This window comes from Eleutherodactylus coqui, chromosome 1 (assembly GCF_035609145.1).
Source record: "Eleutherodactylus coqui strain aEleCoq1 chromosome 1, aEleCoq1.hap1, whole genome shotgun sequence".
Lineage (NCBI taxonomy): Eukaryota > Metazoa > Chordata > Amphibia > Anura > Eleutherodactylidae > Eleutherodactylus > Eleutherodactylus coqui.
Window position 1 is genome coordinate 179,679,600 of NC_089837.1, and position 22,249 is coordinate 179,701,848.

The 22,249-nt window shown below is 40.0% G+C and overlaps 1 protein-coding gene across 1 annotated transcript in view; it reads left to right on the top strand.

The window, feature by feature from the left end:
* Positions 1–22,249, top strand: part of ADGRB3 (adhesion G protein-coupled receptor B3) — a 918,092-nt gene that overhangs the window by 279,425 nt on the left and 616,418 nt on the right. Inside the window, exon 2 of the mRNA XM_066604215.1 lies at positions 9,015–9,125. Coding sequence (XP_066460312.1) covers positions 9,015–9,125 — 111 coding nt within the window. The remainder of the gene's footprint in view (positions 1–9,014; positions 9,126–22,249) is intronic.

The window sequence follows — 22,249 nt, forward strand, 5'->3', positions numbered from 1 at the left end:
GCGACGTCTGGATGCTGCGCTGAGAGACATTGCTGGATGGGGCCGAGGACAGCGGAGGTGAGGGTGTGGGTGCAGGCCAGAAGACGGTAGTGCCTGTGCCCTGAGAGGGGGGTTGGATGTCAGTGGCAGGTTGGGGCACAGGGGGAGAGGCAGTGGTGCAAACCGGAGGCGGTGAACGGCCTTCATCCCACCTTGTGGGGTGCTTGGCCATCATATGCCTGCGCATGCTGGTGGTGGTGCCTCCCCAGCTGATCTTGGCGCGACAAAGGTTGCACACCACTGTTCGTCGGTCGTCAGGCGTCTCTGTGAAAAACTGCCACACTGTAGAGCACCTTGACCTCTGCAGGGTGGCATGGCGCGAGGGGGCGCTTTGGGAAACAGTTGGTGGATTATTCGGTCTGGCCCTGCCTCTACCCCTGGCCACCGCACTGGCTCGGCCTGTGCCCACACCCTGACTTGGGCCTCCGCGTCCTCGGCCGCATCCACGTCCTCTAGGCCTACCCCTACCCCTCAGCATGCTGTATTACCAGTAATGCAGAAACAGAACGCTGTAATTAAATGTGCCGCTTATTGGCATGTGGTTGGAGGCTGACTTCGCTTACGGAACGCCAGGAAATAATTTGGCGCAAGCCTGCTGTAACACTTAGCTGGCTGCGCATGATTTTGTAGAACTACTACACCGAGCACACACAGACCCAGAACACTGAGCACAGTGACAGGCAGGCCAAATAGATTTTTTGCCCAATATTTTTTAGAAAAGGCCCACTGCCTATATTCAATCAATAATGTGTCTTCTGTCCCTGCCTCCACACTTCTGTCCCTGGACTATGTCACAGAACTGCAGAGTGTTGCACTGTTAACTGCAACACAGCGGTGATTTCAGAGCCCAGACAGAGCCAGGAAATAATTTGGCGCAAGCCTGCTGTAACACTTAGCTGGCCGCATATGATTTTGTAGAACTACTACACCCAGCACACACAGACCCAGAACACTGAGCACAGTGACAGGCAGGCCAAATAGATTTTTTGCAGTATTTTTTTTTTATTTTTTTTTAAACAAATATTTTATTAATTTTCACAGTGGAAATAAAGTACATTATAAACAAGCATAGAGATTCCGATACATACAGATGTGCATATCTGTCCACAGTATTGATAAACATTGGATGAATATTTCCATTATAACAATGTTCTTAAAGGTGGGTCTAACATATACCCAGTTGTGCCGTATTTTTTTAGAAAAGGCCCACTGCCTATATTCAATCAATAATGTGTCTTCTGTCCCTGCCTCCACACTTCTGTCCCTGGACTATGTCACAGAACTGCAGAGTGTTGCAAAGTTAACTGCAACACAGCGGTGATTTCAGAGCCCAGACAGAGCCAGGAAATAATTTGGCGCAAGCCTGCTGTAACACTTAGCTGGCTGCGTATGATTTTGTAGAACTACTACACCCAGCACACACAGACCCAGAACACTGAGCACAGTGACAGGCAGGCCAAATAGATTTTTTGCCCAATATTTTTTAGAAAAGGCCCACTACCTATAAAAAATCAATAATGCGTCTTCTGTCCCTGCCTCCACACTTCTGTCCCTGGAGTATTACTGCAGGGCGCAATGCTCTGCACGGCCGATATACCAAAAAAAAAAAATGTGCAACACGGTTAGATGTGGCCCTAAGAAGGACCGTTGGGGTTCTTGAAGCCTAAAATACTCCTAACGCTCTCCCTGCCTAAGCACTTCTGTCCCTGGAGTATTACTGCAGGGCGCAATGCTCTGCACGGCCGATATACCAAAAAAAAAAAAAAAGTGCACCACTGCAAAAAGCAGCCTCCACAGTACTGCACACGGTTAGATGTGGCCCTAAGAAGGACCGTTGGGGTTCTTGAAGCCTACAATAACTCCTAACACTCTCCCTATAGCAGCTCCAACACGATAGCACTTTCCCTCAGCTATGTCAGAATGCATCTGTGGCGAGCCGCGGGAGGGGCCGATTTTTATACTCGGGTGACACCTGATCTCGCCAGCCACTTACTGCAGGGGGGTGGTATAGGGCTTGAACGTCACAGGGGGAAGTTGTAATGCCTTCCCTGTCTTTCTATTGGCCAGAAAAGCGCGCTAACGTCTCAGAGATGAAAGTGAAAGTAACCCGAACATCGCGTGGTGCTCGTTATGAGTAACGAGCATCTCGAACACGCTAATACTCGAACGAGTATCAAGCTCGGACGAGTACGTTCGCTCATCTCTAATCAGTAGTCAATTGCTGTGGCTCCACCACTCAGGATTACTGCTCATCAACTGATTGAAGTGTGAGCAGCATTTAAGTAAGCACCACAACCACTTCAATCCATACAATACACAGCACTGAACATTGTGTAGAGGCTGTGCTGCCACAGCAACTGAATCCCATTCATATGAATGGGACTGATTTGCTGTCAGGCTATATAACCGTTGAACATGAAATCTCAGGCCTGAGAGGAGGCATTTCCCAAAGATGGGTCATCAATACTCAAGTCCTGTTAAACTTCTTTAAACATTTGCCATAAAGTAGAATATTTGCCCAATCAAGTACTGTACTGTAACTCTGAGTCTTGACAAATTCATAAACAGCAAAGTTAGACATTTATGACGTTTAATGATGTTGTTATGAAGGAATATACAACATGGCTGGCAAAGTGAAGTTAGGTTGGATTAACCCCCTTTCTATGGCATTTCCAGTGGTACTTTTAAAGTCATTGCACAGGTCAGACATTTTCTGGGAGTTAATAGGGAAATATGAAGTTCTCATACAATGCATTTTTCTTTATGGCTTTCTTAAAGTTTTTTTTCTAGCAAGGTGGCCCTTTTAGCAAAATAGTGCATGTGCAAAGTGTAACATCTTTCAGGGCTTTTTTACCCATAGAACTTAACCCTATCATGACATCTGCCATACATGTACGGCCGATATGTGTGGGGTTTCTATGGAGTGGAATCGGGAGACAGCCAACACCCAGCTGCAACAGCTGCTGTTCAAAGACTCTACACTGCTGAAGGGAATCATCACATGAGCCTTTTCTGTTGAGAAGGTTCACACTTCCCCATTTATATGGTGAGTGTATAATATTTCACATGCATCATTTTAGAGCTTAGGGACCATTTAATTCATGTAAATAAACTTATTAGGGTGCAGTCAGACGTGCAATTTTTTAGCGCATGTATAGGCACGATTTAAAATCGGCTCTAATAGAATCAATGCTTTCTAATGAAAGAGGTCACATGTCCGATTTTTACATGCACTAAAAAAATCACAAAAAAGACAGAACACTCGGCCACGCAATTTTTTTTACACGCGATGTGCGATTTTATTCCCGCACCTATAAAGCTTAAAAAAATTGCTTGTCTGACTGCACCCTTAACATGTTTTTAATAAGGTGTCTTACAGAAATATATATTATTTATCAACAACATTGTAACTTTTAAAAAAAGACTTAGAAATATACAACCCTTAGTTTTCTAGCAGATTAAAATATTGTAACTTTTTAATTTTTTTTTATGTTTTAACTATTTAGAGAGCACTTTCACCAATTTGTATGCATCCTTGACCCAAACAGTAGTAAATGGAAATAAGGAACATGCAACCCTAGTGAAATGCCTTGTCAGCTTTGGAGATATTTCAGCTTACGGCAGTTCTTTGGAAAATTGCTAATTAAATAAATGAATAAAAATTACTAAGGAAAATGTGCTCTGTTCTTTTTGTAACTTCCTATAATGTACTTAAATATTTTCAACCGCAAAGATAGAAAGGGCAAAATACAATAAGGTTGACTTAGGGCTCAGTCACACGGGCGCATCGGCACCCGTACACCGGCGCCGATGCGCCTGTGTGACTGACAGTTAGAAGACGGCCGTACCTGCAGCCGGACGTCTCTCTCCAGTGCTGATGAAAAAACAAATGACAGGCAATGAAGCCGGTCACATGTTCTTCCTCCTGGCGCTGCAGAGAGACGGCCGTCTTCAGGTACGGCTGTCTGCTGGCTGCAGTGACACGGGTGCCGATGCGCCCGTGTGACTGAGCCCTTAGCATGTAAGATCAAAACATGAATTAAATAGTAAATAAACTTTACAACTACTTTCATAAATCAATAGTACAAGCAGATATAAGAAACTTTGTAATACATTTTATCATAGTGAAATGCCTATTTCTCCACTAATCAGACTCTTCTCCTCCCTCTATATAATATGTGTTTCATTTAGGGCTCAGTCACACGGGCGCATCGGCGCCCGTGTTACTGCAGGAAGGAGACGGCCGTACCTCAAGATAGACGACTCTCTGCAGCGCCGGGAGAAAAAACATGTGACCGACTTCATTGCCGGTCATGTGTTCTTTCTTCAGCGCTGCAGAGAGATGTCCGTCTTGAGGTACGGCCGTCTTCCTCCTCCAGTGAGGGCTCAGTCACATGGGCGCATCGGCGCCTGTGTACGGGTGGCGATGCGCCCGTGTGACTGAGCCCTTATACTGTATAATGCATACTGTATTTACTATGTAATAACCTATTCTTTAAATATGTACACTCATCTAGCTCATGTTGAGCTGGATTTAAAAAAAATTAAAAAATAGGGAATGCTGCATGTCCTTCAAAAAAAGATCTTATTCAGTCTTGTCTACAGAAAAAAAAAATTAAAAAATGATATGATCTGGAATTCCAAAATGGAAAAAGAACACTTGTTTGGTCCATAAAATGTGCCTAAGTTTAATTTTCTTTCAATAGTACACGTGGACATAAGAAACTTTTTCATTTATTTTATTACAGAAAAATTCCCCATTCTTCACTTGTCCGCCACTTTTTTCCCAACCCCCTGCACCTATCACTCAACCCACGTTTACTAGTAAAATTCATATAGAGAAGTGTGTACACAGACAGATCAGATTACATCTGTAGATCATAGAAGTCAATGAAAGAAGAAGGGACATAAAGGAAATTCTGGGAGAGATGCAGACAGAAAGGCGCACAGACAAGGATGCAGCATCGAAGACATTACTGAACAGTTTACATGGGAAACTAGAACTAGGGTAAGATAAAACACTGCTCACTTGGTTGAGCTTGCAGTAGTAAAGATTTATGGAGATATCTGAGTAAAAAACTACAGCTTCACATTGAAATCTATGTCTTTGTGTAAAACTTGGTTTTGCACATATGATATCCTCTTCCCTCAGATGAGGTTGGCACCTGCAAATTCAGGGGGCAGTGATTTCTTAAGACAAAGTACTGTATATTCCAGCGTATAAGATGACCTTTTAGCCACGAAAATACTGCTCTGCAGTTGGGGGTCAGTTTATACACTGGGTATACAGTTGTCCGGAAAAAAAAAAAGAATACTCACCTCCGACGGCGCTGTTGCAGGCTCTCGCTGCCCCGTGCACGCCGGCAGAGCATTGCTTTCTGCAAGCAGGGCTTGAAATCCCCGCCTCCAGAAAGCTAATGCTCTGATTGGCCAACTTAGGCGGCGTCAGCCAAGGAAAGCTGATGCTGTGTTACCCAATCACAGCCATTCAATGACACCATTGATGGCTGTGGTTGGCTAACTCTGGCGGTGTCAGCCAATAAAAGCTGGCACTGCATTAACCAATCACAGCCATTCACTGATTTCATTGAATGGCTGTGATTGGCTAACGCAGCACCAGCTTTCATTGGCTGACACCGCCTGAGTTAGCCAATCAGAGCGTTAGCTTTCTGGAGGCGGGGCATTCAAGTCCCACTTGCAGAAAGCAATGCTCTGCCAGCATGCACGGGGAAAACGAGAGCCTGCAGCAGCCCCGCCAGAGGTAAGTATTCTTTTTTTTTTTCACTATGTATTCCCGGCATATAAGACGAAAAGTCGGAGGTCTTATATGCCGGAATATACGATATCTATTAAATCAAGTGTACAATATTGTGGTGCATATAACAGAACACCAGAATATGAGCCTTTATTTTGTGAGAGGTATTTATATACAACATAGTATATGCTCTTTATGCTATGTGGCACTGTTTGTTCTCTCGTATTATGCATGAGCCATTTAGTTGAAGCAATTGTGACTCTTAGAAAGGATAATATCAGCACTGATTGGGTCATATCTCCCTAGGGGCACCATAGCAGCCACATAGATTCCCTATATGGTATCTATGTCCATGTCTCAATGCTCTTGCGCATGGTTTCTCTCATATACTTGCAGCACCTTTACTTCAGTGACAGTGAGAAATCAACATAGTCCATAGCTTTATCTAAAATAGTATGTGTTGTTATTTTTCAAAATGTTTGTGTATGAAGGGTTCAGAACACTGAGATGAAATGAACATTGTATAGATCTACCTTTGGTTATGGCAATAGTCAGCAACTGTAGAAATCCAATGCTGGTCAGTGACACAAATAAATGCTATAAAACAGTACTAGTCTTTGTCTCATTCATAAACTTAAAATTCCAAGTTACTGCAGCTATTGCATGGCCTCAGAGTTTCAGTCTTGGGAAAAAAGATAATATAAGATATGTACAACTCTGAGGTTGTACAATGTCTCCTACTATTGTAATACTCTATAGTTGGCAGTTACAGATTTGTCCTTCCTGAACTTGTCTCTAAATATGACATATCCTGAGTTGCTGAACAAAAATGTAAATAATTTTATACATCCGATAGTTGCCTTGATGGATGACATTCTTCAGCCAACCATCATCCATAGACTCACATGTTTAAAAAATGCATACATTCAACGTGTACATATTTTTGCTGGATGGCTGTGACCTGATGCCTCTGACAGGCGCCATTCATCATTTGTCTGTCACCCACAGGCTGCTTTGTAATAAAAAAAAACAAAACACTTGAACGTTAACATATTTTTTTACTGTCTGGTATGAGATTGTATTGATTTAGTATCATGACAAGCTCTATAGCTTAACAAAATTCAAGCTAAGTTGAGTGTATTAGCAAAACTGTACAATATTTAATATCCTAATATAATAATTTTGTGTAGCATTTAGGAATATAAATTCTATGAGTCACAAGCTGTTATTTTCCACAAAGATAACAAATGCACTTTTTTAATTGAAACAGTTAATTATTTTTTTTATTCTAGTGTAATATTAGCATCAACAAACCAACAATTAACACCATGGTGATAATTTCCCCAGATAATTATTTATAAATGCATTGATATGCAATGTTGTTTGTCATTCAACATGACACAAAAGCTGTTTCTATAATTTGGGTTCTTTTTTTTGTAGACTCTTGCTTTGCTTTTGCAGCATGCATCCTTCTATGTATTTGGCATAAACCTGTTTTTGCACTGCAACCCTATAGCTTATTTCTTTAATTTATGTTAAACAAAACTCCCTCATAATATTATATAAACATTACTTTAAATTCCATAGCTTAACATTTCGAATAAGGCAAAGGAATTCATGAAAGCATCATTCATTCTAGCTAGAGATGAGCGAGCGTACTCGTTAAGGACAGATACTCAAGCGAGTATCGTCCTTATCGAGTACCTGCCTGCTCGTCCGCAGAGATCTCCCCCCTGCTCTCCCCTTCCACCTCCCACCACCCCCCGCCGGCACCCGAATCTTTGCGAGCAGGCAGGTACTCAAAAAGGATGATACTTCCTCGAGTATCTGTCCCTAACGAGTACGCTCGCTCATCTCTAATTCTAGCACATACAGTATCTTCCATGTCAAATAATTGTAATACTTTTGTACTATTTAAGTTTCAAACGTAAAGAGAGGCTCTGGTTTGGAGCACCTTATTGAATATATAAAGGAACTATATAGTTGGAAATTCTATAGTATATACTAGTTTCAAAATCCCTACCTTCAGACACAGGACTAATCAGGACAACAGTAAGGTTTATGTGCACTCCAACATGTCTGTAGGGGCCATCAACAAGACTAGCCTGTGAATTGTTGCTTTTGTTGTCATGATTCTAGCTGTATGGGATGGAAAGAAGTTATAGTATCACAAATGACTAACAGGTATTTTGAAAACCTGTGTAAGCAGTGCATTGCTAGAATACAGCCTGCCATTAATAATACCTGCCTTTTGCTGTTGATTTCAGCAGGTGAATTACATATTAAAAGGTTTCAAGTTTAGCACAAGATCAGGCACACATATGATAATTCTATAATAGGGAATTACTTGTAATGCAGTGCCTTGGTCTAAATTTAGTGAGCTGCAATTAAAATTGGCTTCCCTTTAAGATAATACTGTAGATAGAGGTTCCCAAGATCAAACTAGGTCCCTGTCCTGGGATTTGCCTCCCAGTAAAAAAGGACATGTTTTGTCCCCTTTCTATGCCCTTTCCATGATTTATTGGCCAATTCGTTGCTACTTTGTTTGCTTCTAATTCGGTTGCTCTGGATAAGGAAGTCAAATAGAGGTTCTCACTAGGTTTGAGACAAATCAGTACTAGATCCTTTCTCTTCAGGTTCCCTGTCTAACTACATTGTCTGCCTCAATAGTTATGTATCCCCTTGGCAACTATTCCCTTCTGTATTCTCTTGGGGATTGTTAGTAAATATGTTCTTTCCACACTCATTGATCATAGATACGTATTGTTGGTGTAGTGACAGTAATTGTTATTTCCTTCATTCATATTTAATTTTGAAGTTTTGACTTCTACATGAGTCCATGATGCTCAAGCAACGTGTTTCTTGTCCCTGGACTAAAAGTTAATATAACAATAGGTGCACACATTGATTCACATAATGTTCATTCTCTTTGCATATCCTACATATGCTCATAATGCTTACGTTTACTGCTACTTGCTTTACATAAATAAATATATGTGACAGTTATAATGATGTAATCACTCCATTAAATGTTGCCTTTGATTAATTATTTTTATAACAGTAAAGAGTAAAACAAAATTTGTATGTGACTTGCATTATATATTGTGCAGACTGTATTACTTCAATGGGGATATGTTTAGGTTCAGATTGCATGAGACATTAGTGCTGTTTTGAGAAATGTCTACACACAAGCTCTCATAAACCTTTATTCTGTCTTTAGAATTTGGAATGATTGGAGATCATACAATTAAAAGTCAGCGACCAAGATCTGTTCATGAGAAAAGGGTCACCCAGGAACAAGCTGATGCTGCTAAATTTATGGCACAAACTGGTAATACGTTAGTTACATTTTTCTACTTACTGTTATCAATTTTAGCAAAATCACTGCATGCTTCCATAATACTCTGCATATTTGTCAGTTTTTTCTAAGCTGATACATTTTTTAATCATTTATTTTTTCACCAGTTACAGTTCCATAAATAAAGTAGCTGCAAAGTAGACAGTACACATCCATTGCAAGTGTGGCTAACTAACCCTGCTGTTCTGCTGTCCCTTTAAACACACAGATGTAACAGATCTATCTGCACTTCCCAGCTGAAATACTTTTTCTCCTCTTTTGGCAACACATCCTTTTTGATGCAAGGGCTTTAGTATAATGGTCATGCTGACCGGTGCAGAAAAATATGGTACATCTGTAAGTGGAAAGCTAATAAAGAAAAGCCAGCAGACTTAAAATGCAAGTTGATCTAAAATGAAAATATATCTCTTAGTATTCACAAATGTATATTTTAAACTTTATATCCCTTTGATATATGACAGTGTAGATTTAGGCTTTTTTCATTGTCCCCAGGGCTTGCTGTGCCCAATACCATCCTATTGTTTTTCCTCTAGAAAATGTTATGCATAGTGTTTACTGTTATGTAAAATCTAATGTGTCTGAAATATTTTTTTAAAATTAGACTTCAATGATTAATTCAAGATTTGAAATATTTGTGAAGTTACAGGCAGCTTTTGATACAACTTGCATTTTAGGTCTTGTGTATTTTCCAATTTCTGTTTAATAATATATTGGATTGACACAGTAAAACTGCTCTGATAAATTTGTTTCAATTTTTATGCGTATACAGACTACTTTTCTGTTAAATTTTATCTAGGGGAATTATCTAGCACTGAAAGGGTTATGGCATACAACAATTATATATTATCTATTAAAATCATGCTCTAAATTAACACATGGCAAATCCATTCTTATTTTGTCATAGAGAAATGAAATATGTCAGAATGTAGGCAGATGAACAAACTACTCAGATTAGATGTAGATGATTGTAGTATTTTATATATTTTTTTCCTTCGTACATGTACTCTAATTTTTACTAACAATTAGGTTCATGTATATTCTAAATCATGTTATTGTGTTGAATTACAAAGTTTGCAGTATTTTGTATGTATCCAGATCTTCTTTTCTGTTGGTAAACATATGGAATATAATTACCAGGTTTATATATAAAAATAGTGATAGTTTAGATAAACACTAGAGATGAGCGAGCATACTCGCTAAGGCTAACTATTAGAGTGAGTAGTGCCTTAGTCCAGTATCTGCCCGCTCGTCTCTAAAGATTCGGGGCCGGCGCAGGTGACAGGTGAGTTGCGGGACTGAGCAGGGTTGGCCGGGGGGGGGGGGGGAGGGAGAGAGGGATCTCCCCTCCGTTCCTCCCCACTCTCCCCCGCCGCTCCCTGCCCGAGTAGTTAGCCTTAGCGAGTATACTCGCTTATCTCTAATAAACACCATTAGAGCTGTAAAAATAAAAACTGTATTTTGTGTCCCAGGCATAGGTGCGTAAGTGGGTCAAATAAGCCATGGGGTATCTTTGTATACAGCATATCTGCAGTGGGCTCTCTGCAACGGAAAATCCACAGCAAATATGTTGGAGATCTGAAGTGACCAAATCCATACCCAAATAGTACGGATTTGACTTCAATTTTTGTTCCATATCTACTGTGGATTTTAACCCTTGCATTTTAAGGGTTGAAATCCACAGCATAAATCCGCAGCATACCTATTTATGCTGCAGATTTAGTACCTACAGCATTTTCCAAAAACACTGCAGATTCATTGCGGAAACTTTTCGCTCTCTTAACCCCTTGAGTGGCAGGTTTCCTACCACCCTGTCGTGCCCACCAGGGCAGGTTTTTTAAAATGGTCTAATCATTGAATTTCAACTAGTTTTGCAGTTGCGTCTCAAGAGCCATAACTTTTTCATTTTTCCATTGACATGGCCATATAAGGGCTTGTTTTTTGCGGGACAAGTTGTGATTTTTTAAACAGGGGGGAGGAAAAAAAGAAATGGGGAAAAAAGAAAAAAAGGGGCCATGTCATTAAGGGGTTAAATAATGTATTAACTTCCTTCTCTGGGTCATTACGACGCACACGGATACCACATGTGTGATTGTATTTTTGATTTTTTACAAAGTAAAGGGAGACAAGTGTTTTTTTTATTTTTTTTAATAATTTTTTTACTTTTTTTTTTTTATTTATTTTTTTTTTGTCCCTTTAGGGGACTTCCACAGGGACCCATCAGGACCCCTGATCACATTCCGGGGGTCCGATGGTGACAGCCCTTTACATGCTGCAGTGACAACCCTTTACATGCTGCAGTCACATAGACTGCAGCATGTAAAGGGTTAACACAGCAGAGATCGGAGGTTTTCTCTGATCTCTGCTGTAAGAGCTAGTACCTAGCTGTCCTCTGACAGCTAACAACCAGGTCTCCCTGCCACAGAGACCATCGGCTTGCTTCTGACAAGCCGATGGTCTCTATGGCAACCTGTAAACAAAGCAGGAGGTTGCCGACATGTCGGCAATATCTTCTGCTGGTTTTTCAAAGCCCTTGCACTGCTCTGTGTAGGTCTGTGCAGGCAGAGCACACTGTCACAGCTTGTGGCATTGTGCTCTGCAGCTCCCATAGCGATACATAGCCCGGAAATCTTCCGGGCTATGTTGCTATGAGCAGTGGAGCTCGTCACGGAACTTTTCCGGGCGTGCCACTCAAGGGGTTAACAGGGGATTTTAGAAATCTTCTCCACATGGCTTGTGATGTAAAATCTGTGGAATTTCTGCAGCAAAATCCACTGTGGAAATTCTGCAGCAATTTTGTTGTGTGTGAAGCTCCCCTATTACGTTTTTCATCCAACCCCTCATGTATATTCTTAGCTATCCCTGCTTAAATAGTTCTTCTCATGAGAATATTTGTATCAAGTCTAGTAAGAGTGCATGGACTCTTACATACCTACTCCCCAGTTACGAGTCACCTCTGCTCTTCTCAGAATCCCAATATAAGCTTTAATCTTTCATAGTAATATTAAAGTGAGGCCCTGGTTTCATTATTTTAAGTTGGTTATGTGCTCGTAATTTAGACTGCACATACTTTTAGTATGTGTAACGATGGGGTAGTTTGTAGTCAGTTAATGGCCCATTTACACGCAAAGACAATCTTTCAAACGATTGAAATCTTGACAGTTTCAGTGATCATTAATGTCCATTAATGTCCATTAACACTTTATAAGCGTCATTTACATGTAAAAGGGCCTCAAGGAGCTGTTTGCAGAGCACGGAATGTGGTCTGAGCTCTGTACGCAGCTCCTTTGTTCTTGCATAGGATGTCAGCAAAATACATTGTAATCTCTGACAGCATGCGGTCCCTGTTATCTTCTCTCTGACTGAATGATGGATTTTAAGCTCACCTTAAAATCATCATCCAGCCAAAAAGTGAAGGATGGCAGCATTTATATGCAACGATTATCGCTCATATGCCATAGTTTGGAATAATTTTGAGCGACAATCGTTGTGTGTAAATGGGCCTTAAGTAAGAAGATCAGAAGTACAATTGGCAGGTGCTAATATACATCAATCAGCAAAATCCAGCCAGCAGTGTAATACTATAGAAATTGAGATTTAAATGGAGACGGCAATGGAATTTAAATTTCCCCCTGATATATATAACAAAGTAAAAAACATAGTAAATAATCTTAATAAATATGTTAGACTGTTGCTATTTAAATTTGAATTTCAAGACGAATAAATCATGTAAAGCAAAAGTAGTGCTACATTTTCAAAATTCCTTTCTCAATCGATTTTCCAGTGAATGAATAAGTCCAATCTGCTGCACATCATCTGAAAAAACTGTCAAAGGTTAACAGATTCCCTATGTGAGCAATTTTGTCGCAGGAGGCATCAGTTTTGCCTTTCAAATGTTTACCTGAGCTGGATAGAGAACAATTTCATGAAGCATTCTTGTTTCAGCTGCAGAGAACATGCAGTGCACAGTTCTACTGTATCGGCTGTCATCATTTCCGGAGGAAGTAAAAAAAAACTGATGCAACTAATATAGGTGAATGCACTCTTATAAAACATGATTAAAGTAGCTACATACAGTGAATTTCAAACAAGAAAAAAATTGATTCTGATATTCTTAGTTATTCTTTTTTTAATTCTATTATTTATGTTAAAGTACAATTTTACTTTCTGGTAGCAGTAGAATTATTGACTCATTATAAACAGAAGTGGTTTAGGAGACTGATATATTAAGTATAGTAAATACAGACTTTGTAGATACATAATTTATGAATGTTTAATAGAGATGAGGGAACGTACTCGGTAAGGGCGATTTCGCAATCGAGCACCACGATTTTCGAGTACTTCACTACTCGGGTGAAAAGTACTCGGGTGCGCTGTGGGTGAGCGGGGGTTTGCAGCGGGGAGTGGGGGGGAGAGGGAGAGAGAGAGGGCTCCCCCCTGTTCCCCGCTGCTACCCCCCACTCCCCTCTGCAACCCCCCGCCCCACAGCGCACCCGAGTACTTTTCACCCAAGTAGTGAATTACTCGAAAATCGCGGTGCTCGATTGCGAAATCGCCCTTACCGAGTACGTTCGCTCATCTCTAATGTTTAACTTTAAAATAATTGCCAGCTATTCTATGTATTTGTCTGCCAATACAAGAAATATATTCCTTTTTTATTTTAAATTATGTAAATAATCGAATATACAAATGGTACAAGTTAAATATGTATACAGTTTATTACCTTTTTTAAAAATAGGCAAACCCCAGGCAGAAACATTTGTTGAAAGTAGAACTATTGCTATGTGCCAAAGTGTGGTAGCTTGTGATTTGGTCTAGAGTTGGTCCATGTTCTAGCCAGTTAACATCACACATATAGTGATGTACTTGAGCTAGTCTATAAGATAAATACAGTTTAGTAATTTAACAGCAAAAGGAGAAAAGCCGGATCTCTAAAAACACTTCTTTTATTATTCTTTAATTACAAAAATTTCAAAAAATTATGAATGATGGTTACCATGTGATACCATGTCAATGCACAATTTTGTAATTAAAGAAGAATAAAAGAAGTGTTTTTAGGGAGCTGGTTTTTCTCCTTTTGTTGTTTATATTTAAGCCGTTTGACTCACGGTCAGCCTGAGCACCTGAAAACTTTCAAGCCAAGCCAAGGTAAATATTACCTACTGCCCAGATGAAGACAGTATTGTGTTATGTGTTTTAGAATTTAGTAATTTAACTCAAGTATTAAGTTTCACAAGACATTGAAGATCTTAATTCAAAGGTTTCTTGAAAGTAGTAATTGTCAGCATTATATGTTAAAAAAACATTAAAGACATAACTCCACTTCAAACCTTTATGGTTTATCCACAGGATAGGCTATAAAAGTCTGATAGATGTGAATCCCACCTCTTGTACCTCAATCTATCTCAAAAGCATAGTCTAATCACTGTTGGCATGAATTTATGTGGTGGTTAAGAGTTACAAAATCAATTGAGCAGGCTTTAATATGCCATTTTGGTAACTTCTAGAATAGTGTATGATGTTATAGAAATAAAGCACAGTGAGTTATTCTGTTTCTGCAGCTCCTAAGTTACAGAACGGGCAGTGGGTCAATGTGCTATGCTCTTTCCATAACTCCTATTTATACTACTGCCCATCATGGTCGCCACTTACAAAGGGGTATTTTCAGCTTGGCTATGTTTGGTCTAGGTAGGAGTAACCCTTTAATATGTACCAGTGGAGTCCAGATCTGTTTCTTACAGAATGCAAAACACATATTTCACAGTTTTTTGGTCCTTAAAATCAAACCAGATCAAAAATTGAATTAAAAACTGATATACACTTACATGTTATAACAGTTGTGAGATCCATTTAAAATCATACAAAAGTGGCAAATAAAACCCTACGAGTTGGGCATACCCCCAAGAAAGTGGAAATTTCACTGCTGAAGATGAGACTATTGAGCTTATCATGTTTTATAATATTTCAAATCCATAGGCAACATATATGTTTTATTTATACGTTAAGTGTACTGTGTGAAATACCAAGGTACCACTTCTTGAACAATTTAAATTTAAGACAATCCTTGAAATGAAATTGTTTTCATCATACAAGTGAAGTCCTTAAATAAATAGTTCAAGTTAGAGTTTTGTTTGTAGAGTTGTTTGGAATGGTGTACAATAGGTTATATTATTGCATTCTTAGCTGGTTTTAGGTGTAATTGGGTCAGTGAATGAGATTAACAAATGTCAAATATCTGTTATTTTAGATATATTTTCTAACATGTCAAGAAAGCCAATAGCTTCTGAGAAGTCTCTTAATTATATACTGTATGCAAATTAGTCAACTTGGGAACCGTTTTTCAGAGTGAGGCAGTAGCAGTATATAATATGGGTAGGGTATAATTTTAGTTAATGAGGCTTAAACTGGGCTACAGTATAATATAAAACAATTTGAACATTGTGTATTAAACAACGACAAAGTAAAAGTGTAATTCATACATTACCTAAACAACAAAAATAACTGAAATACAATACTTAAAATAATACTAGCTAAAATTACATTACCGTCACAACAATAAACATTTAATGCACCACACACCCACATCGCTGGGTGCACACCACTGCTCCGTCTAAGCTGTGTGCTCTAAAAATGATAGTTAAAAAAATAATAACATACCAAAGGTGTAACTGTTATTGGTCTTTCTGACTGGTATGTCATTGTAACTCTTTCCAGAATGCTCAGATAAGAATTAACACTTTTGCATACTAATTTTACATAAAAAGTGGGTGAATATAGACAGCTGAAAATACCAGTGTGTCTGTGAATGCTAATACCAGTTAAATACACAGGTGGGTGGAGGAGGCAAAATGCATGATCATATTAGTATTAAGAAGCTTTAAGAACTGTTTACATAGGGAAGAAGTGTATGTGTTTATATATTGTATCTGTAAGGGTAACTTTACACATATCAAAATCATTGCAGGCATTCTGCAATGGAAATTCCTCAGCATTTACTGCCAGTGTGAAGGTGGCCTAAGGCCTCAGGCCTTAGACGGGCGTTTTTTGCCGCGATTTGCGCATGCGCATGCGCCCAGCGATTTTATAAAACCATTGCTTTGCAATGGTATCGGACACATGAGCGCTTTTTATGCGCTCGTCCGATAAATTATAGAACAGAAATCGCAGATCGTACCTATGTGCGATCTGCGATTCCTGTTCTCTTCTCTATATGCACTCAATGGGGCCGGCGGCAGCAGCGCCGACCCCATTGAGAACATATAGAAGACAAATCATTCTTCTCTGCCACAGCTGGAACAGCTGTGACAGAGAAGAACGATGTTTGCCCATTGAATTCAATGGAGCCGGCAATACAGCCGCTCCATTGAAAGCAATGGGCTGCCGGCGTGCGCGGGGTGAATTGTCGGGAAGGGCTTAAATATATAAGCCCTTCCCTGCAATTCATCCTAAAATGTGTTAAAATAAAAAAAAATTGTATACTCACCTTTCCGCTGCAGCCGGAGTCCAGCCGCGGCCGCTGTCAGTTCTCCTGAACTGCTTCTCAGCACTATTCAGCCGGCGGGGCTTTAAAATCCCCGCCTGCTGAATGATCTGCCTCTGATTGGTCACAGCCCTGACCAATCAGAGGCAGGTTTCACTCACACACCCATTCATGAATTCATGAATGGGTGAGTGACTGCTGCCTCTCAGCGCTGAGCCAATCAGGGGCAGGTCTGACTCACATCCATTCATGAATTCATGAATGGGTGTGAGTGAGGCATGCCTCTGATTGGCTCAGCGCTGAGCCAATCAGGGGGCAGGTCTGACTCACACCCCCTTCACACCCACTGCAGGACGGCCGCGCGGAGCTCCGGCTGCCGGGAGAAGGTAAGTATATATATATTTTTTATTTTAACACATTTTAGGATGAATTGCAGGGAAGGGCTTATATATTTAAGCCCTTCCCGACAATTCATCCCGGGCTCGCCCGCAGTGCATTGCTTTTAATGGACCCGGCTCTATTGCCGTCTCCATTGAATGCAATGCGCTGGACAGCTCCGGCCCGTTTCTAATGAAACGCGGCTAGGAGCAGATTTTCGGGCAATTTGCGGGCGACTTGCGCGCACCGGTCACGCGATTTGCGGATGCGCATCCGTCATGCGATCCGCAAATCGCGTGAAAAAACGCCCGTGTGACTAAGGCCTCAGTCAGACAAGCATTGTTTACGCGCTCCTAAGCAATGTCTTAACAATGCTGCTGACAGGCTGAAAAAGATTGTGTGAATGGGCTGACTCCAGCTCTGTGAAGCAACCCAGTCACACATCCGTAGTACGGGCTGTGTACTTCTATGGCTCGCATAGGAGCCTATCAAAAGCAGGCTGCACAGCAGCACACCACGGAGCTGACATTCGAATCAGCACACGCTATCCTAACTTTGTTGGAAGCACAGATTCTGCGCTTCTAAAAAACGTCCATGGAACCACTTCCATAGGAACCTATTGGTTGCATTAGCAGCGCTGTTGACCAAAACCTAATACTTAGAAAAAACAGCTGTACAAATAAACCAAGGATAAATTAGCACAAGATTCGGAGATAATGCACAGTCACATTACTGCATGCCAATTCCTTGAAATTTAAGGCCCATTTACATGGAGCGATGATCGCTTAAGATCGCTCAAAGGAAAGTTTGAGTGACAGCTTTGAGCGATCATTTTGCATAAATTATGTAGTAGCTACTCAGTGACTTAAGAGTAATTAAGTGTGCAAATGAAGGCTTAGCTGAAAGCAGTTAATAGCCCGACAGCTCTTATCTCCATTTAGATGGTTTGTTCTCCAACGGGAAACAATGCTATCAGCGCTACCCTGGAGAACTGCTGATAAGGCTGAATGATGATTTTTAGGTTGGACTGAATTTAACAATCAGCTAGCAGTGCACAAAAAGTGCACAATGGGTGCGCATTTAGACGCAAGGATTATTGCTCAAACGATCGCTTTTAAGCTATTTTTTAGTGATCATCCCTTCTTGTAAATGGGCCTTTAGTTGTGAGCTATTTTATCCTCTGGATTGATTAAAATTTCAAGTCACTTCCATGAAACATAATTTACAGAACATAAAGATATTTAGAGCACAATTTTCATATTTAGACCAAAGACTTTGAAGTGGAGAATTCTGTGTAATGGAATTTATAACGTTTTAGGTTGAAAAATGAATCTAGATTTCCTCACTTAAATAAAAAATTGTATAAATCACTTGGCCTTACAAAACAAATCAGACAAAAATTGCTAAGTTCCCTACAGAAATCAATCAGAATTTTTTCTTCTCTTTTAAGGCTGGATTCTAAAGTGAGAACTAGAATAAGGTTATTTTTATATGAATTAGCATAAGGCCCCAGTCAGACAGGCGATTTTTCACGCAATTTGCGCATGCGCATGCAACGGGCGATTTTTTAAAACCATTGATTTGCAATGGTATCGGACACATGAGCGCTTTTTATGCGCTCGTCCAATAAATTATAGAACAGAAATCGCAGATCGCACCTATCTGCGATTCCTGTTCTCTTCTCTATATGCGCTCAATGGGGCCGGCGGCAGCAGCGCCGACCCCATTGAGAACATATAGAAGACAAATCATTCTTCTCTGCCACAGCTGTAACAGCTGTGGCAGAGAAGAACGATGTTTGCCCATTGAATTCAATGGAGCCGGCAATATAGCCGGCTCCATTGAAAGCAATGGGCTGCCGGACAGCGCTGGATGAATTGTCGGGTAGGGCTTAAATATATAAGCCCTTCCCTGCAATTCATCCAGAAATGTGTTAAAATAAAAAATATATATATACTCACCTTGTCCCGGCAGCCAGAGTTCAGCGCAGCCGGCCTGCAGTGGGTGTGAAGGGGGTGTGACTCAAAGCTGCCCCTGATTGGCTCAGCCTGAGCCAATCACAGGCAGGTCTCAGTCACACCCATTCATGAATTCTTATATATTTAAGCCCTTCCCGACAATTCATCCCGCGCCCGCCTGCAGCGCATTGCTTTCAATGGAGCCGGCTGTATTGCCGGCTCCATTGAATGCAATGCGCTGGACAGCTGTGGCCCGTTTCTAATGAAACGCGGCTAGGAGCAGATTTTCGGGCGATTTTTGGGCATCGGTCACGCGATTTGCGGATGCGCATCCGTCATGCAATCCGCAAATCGCGCGAAAAAACGCCCGTCTGACTAAGGCCCAAATAGAACAAATGGTTACCTATAGAAGCGTTCACATGAAGACATTTTAGATGCAAAAAGTGCTCGTACTGGCAAAAGATAGGACATGCAAGTACAAACTCGCATGTTGGCTCCTAGGGGCACGCAAAGATAGCACATGCTTTATCTTTGCTGAGTGCTTTCCACAGACTCCTTAGGGAGCCTTGAAAGCATGCAGTGCGCACCTCGAATTGTGTGAATGGGCTACTTCAAGTAGCTTGAAGTAGCCCGTTCACGCAATCTTTTACAGCATTATAGCCACAATCCTTTCACGTGTCACTAATGCGTGTGGAACACGCTTGTGTGAACAAGCTCTGACAAGCACAGAGCATGTTAAGACTGAACACAACTGAACAGCCAAGTCATGTGAACGCAGCCCTCTGCCATGGTTTTTCAGAGTTGATGCTAGTACTGTATATATGTAATTAGCACTATAAATATGTAAACAAATAACCACTCTTCTATGAACATCATTGGCATATATTGATGTATATTTTGAGACATTTTTGAAACATTTTGTTAATATAAAGAGTATAACTTGTGTTCTCTATAGAGAACACAAGTTATACTCTTTGTCATATTTATAATCTTTGCTGACATTCATTCTTAAAGTTCTGCAGTTACCAATACACCAGATCATCCTCATACAGCATTTGCTTGTAGTACTGCTTTCTTGCCAACAGCCCTTTCAAGAAAATATATAATAGCTTTCTCTTCTAATATTATTTCTACAAGACTTTCTTTGTTCTGCAGCTAAAACCAGTCAAAAGTGTAGAAATTCAGTAATTGTTTTGTTTATACAACTTGGCATTTATAGCACTTGTGCACAGTGCAGTCTCTGCATTATGTAAAAATGTGCTGTGAATCTGAAGAAGCTGTATTTAAATAGTCTGTAAAAGTCTAACCATGAAATCACACAAACATAATGTAATCAAAAGTAAAGGTTTTAGAACATGTAACAGTAAATAGTGGACTGTTTTTGGATCATATTATTTTATACATCAAATTTTGAATTTACTATAGACAACAAAAATGTTTCTAATCATTACAATCTATTGGGTAAAACGTTAACTTTTAATACTTTGAACATGTTGCTTTAAAAAATGTGTTCTTTTAAATTATATTTTGCTGTTAACATATACTCTTGAACGACATACTGTACAAATGGCAGAGTAGCCTTGTACATTTATTGCATTACTTACCTTGTACTGAGTATGGCTGGATTTACACATGCTGTTTTTATGTATTTTTAAGCCAAAGCCAAAAGAGGATACAGAGGAATGAAAGACATAAGTCTTGAATCATACATTCCGTTCTTCTAGCAGTTTTTGATCCAGTTTTTTTTTTGTACGAACAATGAAGCAGATACAAATTGGAAGAGATGCACAAGTATATCTTTGTACTTTTCCTGTTTGTATGCACCCTTTTCCACCTTTTTGTTTTCAGGTATTGCTATGGCTAAAAACATTGCTTCAAAAACTGCATGTGTGAATTCCCCCTGAGGCCAGTAGCACAGAGATCATTTGGCTTTTTTTTCTGTGGTGTTTTGTGACTTGGCTGTGGCTAGATGTAAGTTAAAAGTCTATACTAAAAAAGTTAATATACAGTACACATCATTTTGGATTGCAACATTTTAGAAGCATTTTTGGTAAAGTGTTTTTCTTGTAAAAATACTGCATACACAGTGCATTTTTTTGTATCTTTTGTTTTGAAGCACAACGAAAACAAATGGGTGAGATTTACTAATTTGGTCTAATAGACAATATAAACTGAAATCAGACAGTCTAAAAAGCACCAAAATCGTCACAGTAGCCAATGGTGATATATTTAGCACTATTATCTTGCTTTATACTGCATATTGATGGACTTAGTTTGCAAAAAAATTTATTGATACAATTTTGGAGCAATTATGGTGAACATTGTTGCTTTAAATATGTCTCTTAGCCTACAGTATTGGTCCAGAGAAAGGCATAATATTAGGCCTCCTTTTTGTTGTATTTGAAACAGTATGTAAAAAACAGCTATAGTTTGAAATACTTTTATGGAGTATTTTTTAGTCATTTTTTTTCTTCATTGAAACTTTTCCAAGTAATTATCATTAACAGATCTACAAAGTAATGATAACCTGAGTGTTAAACAGAGACTCAGTAAACATGTCTCAGAAGGTATAATAGTCGACTTAGGCCTCAGTCACATGGGCGCATCGGCACCCGTACACCGGCACCGATGCGCCCGTGTGACTGACACCAGCAGACGGACGTACCTGCAGACGGCCGTCTCTCTGCAGCGCTGGAGGAAAGAACATGTGACTGGCTTCATTGCCGGTCATGTGTTCTTCGCTGCAGAGAGACGGCCGTCTGCAGGTACGTCCGTCTCCTTCCTGCAGTCACACGGGCGCATCGGCATCGGCGTACGGGTGCCGATGCGCCCGTGTGACTGAGGCCTAATAGAAAAAACATGCACAATATCTATGCGTATATTTGTATACACACATATATGCATTCACATACTGATATACATCTGTTTCTGTGTATTCATACAGAATCAATGAAAGATAAGCATAAAAAAATATAAAATGTGGGTTGTAAAATATCAAAATGTCTACACTCACTAAATAAGATGTAAAGAAAAAGGGCAAGAGCAGGGGTTGAACAGACTTAGATAATATATTGTGTTATCCCACGAGGCAACCAAGCAACGTATCTTTCATTAATGAATCATTACAGGTGATATATATATATATATATATATATATACATATATATACAATTATTGGGGTTGAAGCAAGATATCCTGTCCAAAACACCCAAGAAGCAGATTTGGAACTATATTTGTAGGAATATAACTCCTCTAGATGGTATGTAAGATTGATGGAATTAGTA